The 13,985-nt window shown below is 31.6% G+C and overlaps 1 protein-coding gene across 5 annotated transcripts in view; it reads right to left on the minus strand.

The window, feature by feature from the left end:
• Window positions 1-336: 336 nt before the first annotated feature.
• Window positions 337-13,985, minus strand: part of LOC106461704 (kazrin-like) — a 143,373-nt gene continuing 129,724 nt past the window's right edge. For all 5 annotated transcript variants that reach the window (XM_022388729.1, XM_022388728.1, XM_022388727.1 and 2 more), the window contains exons 9-16: window positions 13,104-13,216; window positions 10,469-10,703; window positions 9,964-10,065; window positions 8,578-8,744; window positions 7,309-7,471; window positions 5,948-5,971; window positions 3,851-3,900; window positions 337-3,520 (exon numbers count right to left, since the gene is read on the minus strand). In XM_022388729.1, coding sequence (XP_022244437.1) covers window positions 3,886-3,900; window positions 5,948-5,971; window positions 7,309-7,471; window positions 8,578-8,744; window positions 9,964-10,065; window positions 10,469-10,703; window positions 13,104-13,216 — 819 coding nt within the window. In that variant the 3' untranslated portion in view covers window positions 337-3,520; window positions 3,851-3,885. The remainder of the gene's footprint in view (window positions 3,521-3,850; window positions 3,901-5,947; window positions 5,972-7,308; window positions 7,472-8,577; window positions 8,745-9,963; window positions 10,066-10,468; window positions 10,704-13,103; window positions 13,217-13,985) is intronic.

Here is a 13,985-nt window from a genome sequence, read left to right on the forward strand (position 1 = left end):
GGCAAGGCTCAACATTGGGAGAAATATTCTGCACTAAATTTCAAAATGTGACGTAACGTAATGAATAAATATGTAGATTTACTCTCATAATGTCAGAAAAACACGTAGGTTCAATAAGTCTTAATATAAAATGACAAAAACCCTATAATATAGGTTTTTTTTTATTATTTTGGATGAAGATTTACCGTATGTTGTTGTTGAGTGGCTCTTAGCATGACTGAAATGCTCAAAAATTACATTTTGCAGTGGGCGGTATAAGTAGCTCAGAGCTTTGGCTCTGAGTGGAACTAAGAATGCAACACAATTAACCTCTTTTTTTTTTTAAAGTCCATAAAATAATTTAAATTGATAGATTTACTTAAAATTTCCCGTCACTGGGGACGGGTACTTTTGCTTGTTTTCTGTATATCTTTGGTTTGCTGAATCTAGCTGTACTGATGAGCCTTGAAAATGCGAAATGGCATTACACAGCAGAGGATACGATCAATCAGGGAATGCATTTGGACTCTACGTCACAGATTTTCCTCTCAGTTTTGGTGGAAACATAAAAAAAATCTGAAACTCGCACATGCACACACATATATCATTAAACTCTTGTATAATATCGAATTATGAATAAAGAGTAATGTCATAACATTATTCTCGCACTTAAATTAATTTAGGGTAATGTATGGTGAATTAAAAAGGACCCATAAATATTACACACACTTATTAGGATAATTGCGACCGAGTAATAATAAACATTTACGGTTACATACCTGAGCTTGTCAACCATAAAATAAAATATCACCCATAGGCGCCCTCTATTGAAATATTGATAAAATAAATCATATGTTGATTAAAATTCTAATTTAAAATAACTAAAACAACTAAACTCGTTTAAAACAAAAAGTAAATAAATTAATTTCTCTAAAACTAATTATCTAAGTTACGTTTCACCGATATAATTTGATTATGCATCACAAGATTCAGAGTTAATTAACTCTAACATAACTGATGGGTACTGTAAATGAGCAATACATAACACTTTAAAAAAGGAACTGAAACTATGCAAGGACTTATAATAATTTAGTCTAACAACATGTATTAGCCATTTGTTTATGGTACATTGGTTCATATTAATTTCTACTTAAAAGATTTATTAATTAAATACAATAATTCATGCTTCACGATGATAGGATCTGCATTTCACACCGCTAGAGTTTCGAGGTAGACATTTAAATAAAAATTTTATCTCTAGTAACTTTTAAGTGGCAAAAAGAAACATCTTTGACGTGGTGTAATCTATTCTGTTTATACCATTTTTAACTTGTTATAATCTAAAGCTGTACTTTAAAGTTCATGCCGTCTTTAACACAAGAAAAAACTAAAGTATAACAATCCCATTTATTTTACCGTTTCACTGATGTTTGTTAAAAGTTTTTGAAATGATTTTGGAGCACTTAAACTCAATAGGCAAAAAAGGAAATTAATACTAAAGTTCATATGTTTGCGTGATTTTATCTAATTAGCCATTCTTAGTTTAGAAATCAAAACATAAAAACCAATATTGAAAAATAAATGAAAAGTTTCATCTGAAAGTTGTACCAGATTTATCTACTTAAAGGCACAATTCCTATTCTAACATCAAACTTGTAGTAAGTAACGTTTGACAAGTTATATTGATTCATATGCTAACTAAAAATCATGTCAAATATACGTATTTTGAATGCGAATGAAAGTCTATCAAGGGATTTCTAAAAATTACTAAATTTGAATATTTATCATATAATTTGTTTTTCTAATTTTTCTAAGGCTATTTAAACTCGTGTTTTATACTATCAAGAATAATCTTGACATTCAAATTTATCACGTGAAAAAGTGGAAAGTAAAATAGTAAGGCACAAAAAATGGGTTCACTCCAATTTAGAATTAATATAAACAGAAGTTCACACCTAATCCTATTCTCAGGGCTGGGGAACTCTTGAGGAATGAAAGCTTGTTACCATGATAGCTTTTACATGGTATAATGTGAATTTTTTTTATATTTTTTTTTAATCTTGACGAGAATGTTCTTGATGTTCTTCCTAGTAACAATCAAAGTTTTCTTTTTAAATGCTAATTCGAGTTTTATTCTAATTTTGTTCTTTAACTTTTATTAGATCATAGATTATATCCAAAAATATAAGAAAATTGTACTAATTTGAACATTCTTAAATAAACAGAAAATTCTAGAAAGGTTATTTTGGCTCCCTAACTTTTTATTTAAGTAAAAAAAAAAAGAACAACAACTTACAGACAATGTCTTGAGTCAGTTAATTTTCCATATCCCAAACATATTGGATATATAAATAAATTCCAATCAAACTGCAATATCCATATTCATCATAATTCACAATGAATTGTTCAGTAAAATATCATCACAGACATATTAATATTTTTGAGCATAACCTTCATTTTTTGCAAATATTCACTAACAGAAAACAAAACGTAAGAGAATAATCTTAAAAATTTTTCAAACACACCAGTTCACAAGAACCAGAGTCACATCAGCAAGTTAGACTAGTACTACCTTACACACTGTGCAGTAAAACAACTTTTAACTGAGATGATGATAAGCTGACCAGATGAACTCTTCCTTTTCTTTAATCATCACGTAAATTCTTGGTATTAGCTTTGATCGACAAAGTTTTCTTATTAATAACAAGATTTATTAAATAATCAATGATTTATACACTTAAGTACCATGTTTTTAGTCCATCAAAAAAAAATTAAAAGGTTTTTGCCATTTTTTAGATATTGCTATAGAAACTAATATTGGAATTTTTTTAGTTTAGGATGTCTTGATGATTTTTGATCTGATCAAAAACTGTTTTATTGCCTTGTTAGGTAAATGACGTAGCGAGGGTTAATATTTATACTAATAAAGTAATACAAAACACTCAATGAAGTGTCGCATTTCAAATACCACAACACTTCTTTTTCTTCAAACCATATTGATAAAAATATTGGAACATTATTTCTAATTGACAACAATGTTTCAGTTACAGCACAATGATACAATTGAAAAGAGCCTCATGCTGTACGTTGAACATACGCAAAATTTATCTAAAGCAAGGCTGTTGTGGATATTTGGTAATTCTTCATTTTACATTATACATAAATATATATACACACACACACACACACAATACCTACAGACAATTACTGTCATTTATCTATCTCTGTGTTGAAGCAAAATAATCAGTATAACAATATTACTGTAGCAACACATACACACACACACACACCTACATAAAAATAGTCTTGATCTGACTGGGCTGAAATAGGGTTTATCCACCTAGATGCAGTAATCTCCAATGTCTCAAAATAAATGCCTAAATGATCAGACTGGAGCGATGTTTAACATTTCTATATCACTTTGTGACCTTACTCGTCTGTGACCCTCAACTTCTTTAGGTGTTTGCGAGACAGACTGGAAACTTGGTGACTGATGAAGGTTTTGTTTCAATGTTAGCCCCAGAACTTGAGTCAAGGATCCCTTTAATGATCAGAGAAAATGTGATCTCTACAACATAAGCTCAAAGCTAATTCTTTCTTTCAAATTCTTTTCATACTATTATTAAAAAAAAATATATATATATTAAATAACAAACTCATGAAATATTAGAGAGGTTGTAAACTAACTATAAGCATCACACTTAATAATTATATTACACACAAATGTAACGTTTGTGTTGGTATAAATGAAGACATACATACATCAAATTAAACTATGCTCAATATATACCTAATATATTAACTTCTACATTAACTTTACTTTGAAATAGTGCATTTAGCAAAAAACAAAAAAATGTGAAAAAGCTATTACCATTCATATTACTGGTGTGCTAAGGACTTCTTCTGTTATGATACACTCAGCTACAGGCAAGAAGCAGAAAGCATTATTAACAGAGGAAAAGAAACTGAAGTAGTATGAAAATAAATTCAGAAATTGGTGTCGCTAAAGGTAAGTGTGTAACAGAGAACTCAATCTGTAGCAGCAGTAAGTGTATAATCTAGAATCACTAAAAACACTGATACTTAAAGAACCTATGTTGGGTCATTACAGGGGTAATAAAAGTAATTTAGTTTGGATGAAACAGAGTGAGAAATTAAAACCATGTGCAATGCTTAAAACACTAACCATTACAAAAACCATGGACTCAGAAACAGATGTCATTAAGAAGAACGTTCTAATAATATTACACAAACCATGAGTCAGAAAACTGATGTCACTAGAAGAATGTTCTAACAGTATTACACAAACCATGAGTCAGAAAACTGGTATCACTAGAAATTGGTTTGTGTAATACTGTTATAAACTTCCAGTTTTCTGACTCATGTTATTAGAAGAACGTTTATAGCAGTATAGAAGTATGACAAAAAGAAAGTATTGGCAAGAACTAAACTGAACAATTGGTGGTTTTACTCTGATCTAATGTATGTATAGCTTAAGTAACTGGCCTGTCTATCTCTTGGTTACTGAACTTTCTTTGTAACACATTATTAAAGAAGGCAACATATCATATGTGATAATTAGATAGCATATTCTGTTCTGTAATTTTTGTTTTACTTGCAGAAGCATTATATATGAAATGGCTGAAACAGTGCATAGAACTTGACCAATATCAGTTGGCTGAAACAGTGCATAGAACTTGACTAATATCAGTTGGCAGAAACAGTGCATAGAACTTAACCAATATCAGTTCCAACAACTGCTGAAATACAACAAATGTGCGATTGTGGGGAAACAAAGAAATTATTAAAATAAAGTTTCACTTTTAAAATAAATTAACATACCTAGGCCATTGAAGAAAACATAATGCTAACACGAAGTGAAGTTCTAATATTCTATATAGAAATGCACATTAATATTTAGAGCTGGCTGAGCACTGATTAAATCGATTAGAGTTCATTAAATAATTGATTAATCAAAATTACTATTAAATCTAATGTTACAAAAATAATCAAAAAGAGTGTTTTCCAATTATTTCAACTCTCCAGCAATCAAAATATCATCACGTTTTTTCACTATTATTTTTATTAATTCAAATTTGTTCAGTTTAATTGATTACTGTCATGACTCCTTAAAATAATCAACTAATCACTATTTTCAATTATTTCAACTATATAAATAATTTATTAAAACCATTTGAAGCTTTGTTCTGTCAGTTTTGGTGCGTGTTTTAGTGAATACTCCTGAAGAAGCTGTAAAGCGAAACGTTGGGTGTCTAATTACATACAAAAAAGATTTTGGTGTTACAAGGTCATTTATTTCTAGTATTAATATGTCTTCTACACACAAATATGTACTACAGAAATTAAATAATGAGTCATCAATACTGTTCAAACTAAATTTTTTGTAGCAAAATGGCCACTATTTTCTTTCCCATCCTTATTACAATGAAAATATTGCATAAAATAATAAAATATACTTATCAAACCCAGAAACAATATTTACTAATATGTGCTACAAGTATGGAAAGAAATACAGAAATTTATAATTCCCTTCTTATGAAACTAATACTTTTACGTTATGTACACATTAAAACTTAATTTAAAATGTAGTATTCCAAACAATATGAAGACGTGAACATCGAAGTTAAAAACTTTATTATCCAAATGAAAATTTTGGGCCAGTGATTTTTAAATAGTTGTAATAATGATCATGACAAATCAGATTATAACAAAAGTAAAGTTTTTGATTTTAAAACTAACACTATTCAAAGTTTGTTTGGTTTATAGTAGTAATTCCTATCGATTATAAAAATTATAAGAAAGTGTAAGTAATAATGAGCTTAAGTTTAGGAATTCCAAAAAAAAACAATTCAACCGGCCAATATAAGGTACATTATGGTTAATCTGAGAGTACATACTAACATTCAAGCTAAAAAGGTGGCAGTTTCTTTTTTTAATTGCAACTTACCTGCGAGCTTTTCCAAGTTGAAAACTGTCATAAAAAGATTAGGTCAGAGAGTTAACAACAGATTGAAAAAAAAACCAAAAAAAAACACAAAAAATAAATAGTTAGGCTAATGATTCAGTTTCCAAAAACCTTTCTTGTACAGAAGAGAATAATATTTGTTTTTACATTGAGGACTTTTGAGTATATATTTTGAGTATAATCTTTATACACACATACACAAAAGAGCAGAGAACTAAAGAATCAATGGGAAACATAACAGATAAAATATATATAAAAGAGCTTTTTATAGAGCTTTGTATGATCCACTTACATAATAGGGAAAGACCTGTTACAAACTGCCATGACTTATTAATATGTACATGTACAGGGTGTCCCAGAAATCTGGACCCATAGGAAAAAAAGTACACAATTTATTCTTCATTTATTTATTATTCAAATTGCATGCCACTAACAGACATACAAATATTAATTCTTGGTACACTATACCATCAAGGTATTTTCTTTCCTGAAATATGTACAGCTGACATTAGAAATGTGCTTATTTCACTTTAAGAATATAATTCTATTTTCCCTACAAGTCCAGACATTTGGGACACCCTGTATTATCCAGTGTTCTAATTAAGCATAAATAATTTAGTATTTTAAGTTAGTTTCTTGGTAAGCTTATAATAAAACAAAAACATCTTATAAAAAGTTATTATCATTAATTTTTGGACATGAAATTTATTGAAGTATTATTAGTTCTGTGAGGTAGCCATCAGTGACAACTTAAAACAAATCTTCTTCAAACAGTATTAATCTATATGTACATATATATAGGCGTTGTTTGTTAACTATCACAATTGATGTAAGTTAAAACATTTCTTACCCTCATGTTTGTACGTCGTTTATCAGGTTTATCTAATGTTCCTCTGGAGTAAGATCTCATAAAACTTTGACATAGTGAGCTCGTGCCAATGCTTGAGGAGGACCCAGTGTTCTTTTTTTTGGTTTGTTAACTATCACAATTGATGTAAGTTAAAACACTTCTTACCCTAATGTTTGTACGTCATTTATCAGGTTTATCTAATGTTCCTCTGGAGTAAGATCTCATAAAACTTTGACATAGTGAGCTCGTGCCAATGCTTGAGGAGGACCCAGTGTTCTTTTTTTGGTTTGTTAACTATCACAATTGATGTAAGTTAAAACATTTCTTACCCTCATGTTTGTACGTCGTTTATCAGGTTTATCTAATGTTCCTCTGGAATAAGATCTCATAAAACTTTGACCTAGTGAGCTCGTGCCAATGCTTGAAGAGGACCCAGTGTTCTTTTTTTGGTTTGTTAACTATCACAATTGATGTAAGTTAAAACATTTCTTACCCTCGTGTTTGTACGTCGTTTATCAGGTTTATCTAATGTTCCTCTGGAGTAAGATCTCATAAAACTTTGACCTAGTGAGCTCGTGCCAATGCTTGAAGAGGACCCAGTGTTCTTTTTTTGGTTTTTCCGTGAATAAAAGACCACTTCAGCTTCTAAGGACATTCTACAGAATACATAACATTACTTATGTGTACAAAACATATCGTTACCCATATATCATACAGTTCATGAAACCTCCCATTCATAATCTTCAAGAAATATAACACAATCTAAGAATTCCAGTTATATTACCTACTAGTCAAAATTCATTATGTTCAAGTCATAATCATGAAATTTAAAACACTGTATTGATACTAGACATAATACTTTACCTTTCAGTGATAATCCACAAGAAATTTAACACAATGTAACAATACTGGGTATAATATTCTGTTACCTTCTAATAATAATCAACAAGAAATTTAACACAATGAAACAATACTGAGTATAATATTCTGTTACCTTCTAATAATAATCAACAAGAAAGTTAACACAATGTAACAATACTGGGTATAAAATTCTGTTACCTTCTAATAATAATCAACAAGAAAGTTAACACAATGTAACAATACTGGGTGTAATACTCTATTACAGTGTTTCTCAGATGGTGGGTCACAACTCCAAGCTGTCTGCACTGAGTTGACATTTTATTTAAATAAATAAAGTTGCCATGTTTTTTTTATTCTTGTAAAGATAATGGGGTTGTGACAAGCAAAGCCCAGATGCAGAGGCTATTTGGCAAATCTGCCCAAGAAACACTGCTCCATTATCTTCCAATAATAATCATATGTGCTCAGTTACAATTCATAAGACTTAGAGTTACAGATTTATATTTTTTAGAACCATTAAAAAAATAGTTATACCTAGATACTCCAATATTTCCAAGCAGCATTTAAACATGTAAAATTACGAGATGTACTACTTCAATAACCCCCAGATTAATCCACAAAAATAACAGCATCACATATAATACTTTAACTACCCAGTTATATGCTACACTAGAAGTATAACAATGTAATTAAATTAAATATGCTACCCACAAGTCTCCATTCATTTGTAAAAGCAAGTTGCAAGTTTTCTACAAAAGAATTAATAATGGTCTCATTTTTATTCCCTAATCTACAAACCTTTATTAGAATAATAAACAGTCTCGTGTACTTATGTCATGATCTTTCATTTTCTGTCAGCTAATCAGGACGAATCTTCTTATTTAACTACTAAAACACTCACCTTGCTGGTTGTATTAAGTTATCTAGTTCCGTTGTCAAATGTCTCCGTATGATGTTTTTCGAGCCTGGAATGCCTAGAGCTGTAGCCATGGTGTCAGCAGTAAATGATGGCTCCAACACAACTAAAGCACCATGGACACCACTGCCTTGAAGATTTTCTGCATATTCCTGTATCAATTTAGAAGTAAAACTAGATTTACAGAATCTTTGCTACATGAGCTCAGTTACAATTCATGAGAGACTTGTAGCATTACAGTTATTTATTTGTTTGCTACTGTTTTTCACAAAATATCCAAAAATATGCATCTATACATAGATACTCAATCATATCCTAACAGTATTTAAAGAACTTGTGCATTTAGATACAAAACCACACAACAGGCATTATTTACTACAACTAACATACAGGATGGATCTTGTTTACAACAGCTAACAAACACGATGATCTGGTTCACAACAGCGAACAAACACAATAGTCTGGTTCACAGCAGCTAACAAACACAACAATCTGGTTCACAGCAGCTAACAAACACACAACAATCTGGTTCACAGCAGCTAACAAAACACAGCAGCACAATCTGGTTCACAGCAGCTAACACACGACAATCTGGTTCACAGCAGCTAACACACGACAATCTGGTTCACAGCAGCTAACACACGACAATCTGGTTCACAACAGCTAACACACGACAATCTGGTTCACAACAGCTAACACACAACAATCTGGTTCACAACAGCTAACACACAACAATCTGGTTCACTACAGCTAACACACAACAATCTGGTTCACTACAGCTAACACACAACAATCTGATTCACTACAGCTAACACACAACAATCTGGTTCACTACAGCTAACAAACACAATGGATCCGGTTCACTACAGCTAACAAATACAATGGATCTGGTTTACTACAGCTAATAATTCAAGCCAATAATTATCAAATACCATGTGTTTATAAACTACCAACTTTTCAGTATAAGCTAAGTGCCAATCATCTGCTTATCCAATGCAGTCAGTTTCAGGGCTAACTTGTCACTTTTGTGAAACAGGTAAAAAGCATGCTGTCCATGCAATGACTGCAGTAGCAGGCTTAATTGTACTTACATTTGTCACTTGTTTTCTAAAATAGATTGTTGTCGATTTTTCAGCTATTCCATTTAGTCTAAAAAGTTATAAAAATAATGCAGTCCTGTCATAATAATTGAGATTCATAGATAAATGTTGTTAAGATGTTATGAAACCTCTTTCCCCAGAGCGTGAATAACCAATTTAGCTGAAATGGGCACTTTGTCTCCACTACTATTCTGAAGACACAATTTGATTTTAACATAGAAACAGCATCAATGTAATAGTTAGACAAAATATTTTAAAAGGCAAGGTTTACCTCTAGGTCTATACTTTTCACCCATTTGATAAATCTCTCATTTGTCCACACCAGAGGATCAAGGTCCATATGCTCACAACGTGACCTTCGTTGGGTCAGTATCTATGAAGTTAATGAGCTTGTTCATAATTGAATCAAATCAAATCATTTATAATAATAAATCTTTTTATTTCTATACATTTTTACTAAAAATATATCATATTTAAAAGTGCTGTAAATAAGGTTGAAAGATGCATTAATAAATAGAAGTTAAAAACATTAAAATTATCTATTCTGCTATATGAAACTAGTGCTTAACTATGTAGAACGCAGATTAATAGTGGTATAAATAATCATAGAATATAAAGTTATCATTAGGCTCAAACAATACATTTATATTGAAACTTCTAAAGAAAATTTACAAAATAATTATTCAATTTCAGCAAGAAAACAAAATCTTGTTGTTTTAGGAACAACTCATTAAAGGTAATAACAGAGAGTAATTGATGAAATGAGTAACATGTACCTGCTTATCAAACTTGACTATACGAAGCAAGTGAATGGCGTGCATAATGCTAAGTTGGTGGAATTTCCGAGTAATGTTCAGATGTTTTTCGAGGTCTTTCTTTGTAAGTGTATCAAGCATTCGACCATCCACAAGTTGGTGATTAAATGCCTCACTGTATGCTGTTAAACCTAAACTTGGTAACCATTCATCTACCACCCACATGTGGGACAGGAGGTTTATCTTAGGGTTCAAACTGGAGAAAAGAAAATTATTATATATCTTTTTTTTTTCTCCTTACCACCAATATAAGAAACTTTAATATTCTCTTAAAGCTAAACATTGCAAATATGGATGTTGGAATCAAACTCAAATTGAGAGAATATAGTAATTGTAAAGAAGTCTTTTCATTTGTTTGAAATTAATGTAATCAAGGCTAAACTCCAGGTTCTGGTTGAAACTATATATCCAGTACCGGAAATAATTATGGAAACAATTAATAAAATAGGTATAAAACACAAATATTATGAGATTTCTCTCCTTCAACTGTACAAAAGTGAACTACACCAGGCAAAAGCTGTGTGTTGACAGTTTACACAGTGACTGGTTGTCATCCAACCATCAGACAGTTCTACATCAACATAACTATAAAAGTACAGATAGCCATACTATTCCCAGTAATAGTGTGGTAAATGCACCCACGGCTCGCAGACAGAAATGTCACATGATAATTGAATAAAAATCAGAGTTTTGGCAAGTGGAGGCTACTCCATGTTATAGACAGAGGTGAAATTTTATGTTTCAGCAGGAGTTGTGTGGAAGCACTGAAGAAGGTATGTGAAATTAGTATTGTAGATAATAGAAGCAGTTAAAATAAAAAGCAGAGCCCTCCATAAGTGATGTTAAGTAACTCAATGTATGTTCTTGACTTCAGACAGGATATTGAAATAGAGAGAGAGATCTTACCGAGGCAATGGACCTAAGAACAGGTGTGAATGTTACCTCCAGAACAGTAAGATACACTTTAGCATGAAGTGGCTTGAACAGATCTAATTGTGCAAAAACAACTGCTTAAAAGATATAACCAGAAGACTGATATTGGCATCAGACTACAAACAATGGAATGAACAAAGCTAAAGGACAGTACTCTTTACAGACAAATAAAAATTTTAATTCTTTGGATATAATCAACAATAGTTTGTCCAAATGCAGGGAGGAGAGTACTATCACAATCAACATACAGCATTAACAGTGAAGCATTACATGTGTGGGCTGCATCTTAACCAATGATGTTGGAAATTACACAAAACTGATGGCACCCTAACTGTTGACAAGTCCAAGCACATTCTTATTCATCATTGACATTCCCTCAGGAACAAAACCCATTGGGCAGGGATTCATCTTCCAAAAAGATAACAATCCTAAGCATGCAGCAAATGTAGTGAACTGATAATAGGAAAGTATGAAGCCTGATGGAACACTAGCAATTGTAGTCTGGCCTATACAAAGCCCTAATGAGATTGCAACAAAGTTTTGTACGGCTTATATGGAACTGAGAAAGTCATAGAGCAACCAAACAACTTGGCTGAATTGTGAGCCATAACACATATCATTTGGAACAATATTTCTGTGTTGTGCAACTTACTTGCTTTACTTTGTATTTTCTGTAATAATACATTGTACTAATGATAAATTGAACATTAAGTTACAGTTACTAACTGCTTACGAGTCCTTTATGTGTATTTGTTTCCAGGTTACAATTATAATGGTTAAGACTAATGTAGGAGTTAACTTGTTAGGTGTGATGGGTGCAATGAGTGGGTTTTATTTGGAAACTCAGGACTGGTATATATATTTTTAAGGAAGCTAGTAGTGAAGATGTGCAATTTGTATGTATACGTTTGCAGGTTGAGGGAGAAGTTAGAGGCTATCATAATTAAACTAGAGGCAACAGATAAAGAGAAATGTGGGAAATGGCAGCAGGATTTCAAAGGGAAATCAAGATTTTACATGCAAGGGATACATCACCTAACAATAACTTTCAGGAAGTTAGAAACACTACTATTAGGGCTAATAGTAGTGGATTTAATTGTAATGAGCAATTTCTATTGAGCAACAGTGGTAGAGCAAATAGAATTTTAGGTTGTATTTACAGAAATATTGAATACAAGTCAAAAGAGGTTATAATTTTATTGTGTAGGTCACTAATTAGGCTCCATTTGGAGGTATTGTATTCAGTATTGGGCTCCTTTCCTTAAGAAAGACATTGAATTGTTGGAAAGGGTTCAGAATGGTGCCTGGGATGGAGGGGGGGGGGATGTCATATGAGGAAAGGCTAAGATCTCTGAAATTTTCTCTTGAAAAAAAAACAAAAGAAAAGTTAGAGGGTGTTTAAGATTGTTACACTGATACAGAAGAAATATTTGATGCATAATCGTTTTCATACTTAATGGTGAGAATGGTAGAACTAGGGGGAAACAAATATAAATTTTGGCAGGGTAGGAATATGTACGTGTGTGTGTGTGTGCATGCATGCGTGTGTACAGCTTTATATCAGAATTGGTACAGAATTCGGCAACAGGTTTAAAGTGTTACTAATATTAAAATAAACAATCTAAATGCTATCCACTTAGAAAATTGTACACTAAACACTTGCCATAAAGCAGAATCTCTGTGTTCTTCAATAGCAAGTCTAAGTTTCCTTCGATGCATAGGATTGCTTATTCCAAGACCAGTTTCTAGCTCTCCATCAGATAATTCTAGAAGAATCTGCAAACAGAAGAAATGTATCTTAATAATTTCACAGTGGCATGTTTTTTTTTAAAAAAAAGATGATTATTCTATTTGCTAGTATGAGTAATATCCGTAGGTGATTTTTATAAAAACAGGTACAAAGCTTTAATACAAATGCAGCTACCAAATAAAATAAAATAATCCTGCATTAAAAAAAGTTAAATATTATACATATTTTCTTCTCACACCATGGACAAGTTTGTTTTAACTATTTACACAAAGCTACATTAAGACTATCTGCACTAGCCTTTTCTGGTTTTGAACTGATAAGCTATAGAGAATTTAGTAAGTCAACAAAATCTCCCACTAACTCTTGGGCTACTCTAATTGGGCCCAAAGTAAGATTGGGATTTTGAGACAATCCAGTATACTAATCACAAGTCATACCCAATCCCCTCTTGAACAAAAGCATAGGATTCGTTTATTGTTAAAAGTCAGGATGCAAGTTATGGAAGATCAACAAAAGTCAAGTATGACAACAGTTCCTGCTTATTTCTACTGACTAACAATATGACATCTCCTAGTTTCAAGGTAAATGACACCGGTTATTTCTACTGACTAACAATATGACATCTCCTAGTTTCAAGGTAAGTGACACTGGTTAATTTCTACTGACTAACAATATGACATCTCCTAGTTTCAAGGTAAATGACACTGGTTATTTCTACTGACCAACAATATGACATCTCCTAGTTTCAAGGTAAATGACACTGGTTATTTCTACTGACCAACAATATGACATCTC

The sequence above is a fragment of the Limulus polyphemus genome, unplaced genomic scaffold (genome assembly GCF_000517525.1).
Source record: "Limulus polyphemus unplaced genomic scaffold, Limulus_polyphemus-2.1.2 Scaffold1014, whole genome shotgun sequence".
NCBI classification, from domain to species: Eukaryota; Metazoa; Arthropoda; class Merostomata; order Xiphosura; family Limulidae; genus Limulus; species Limulus polyphemus.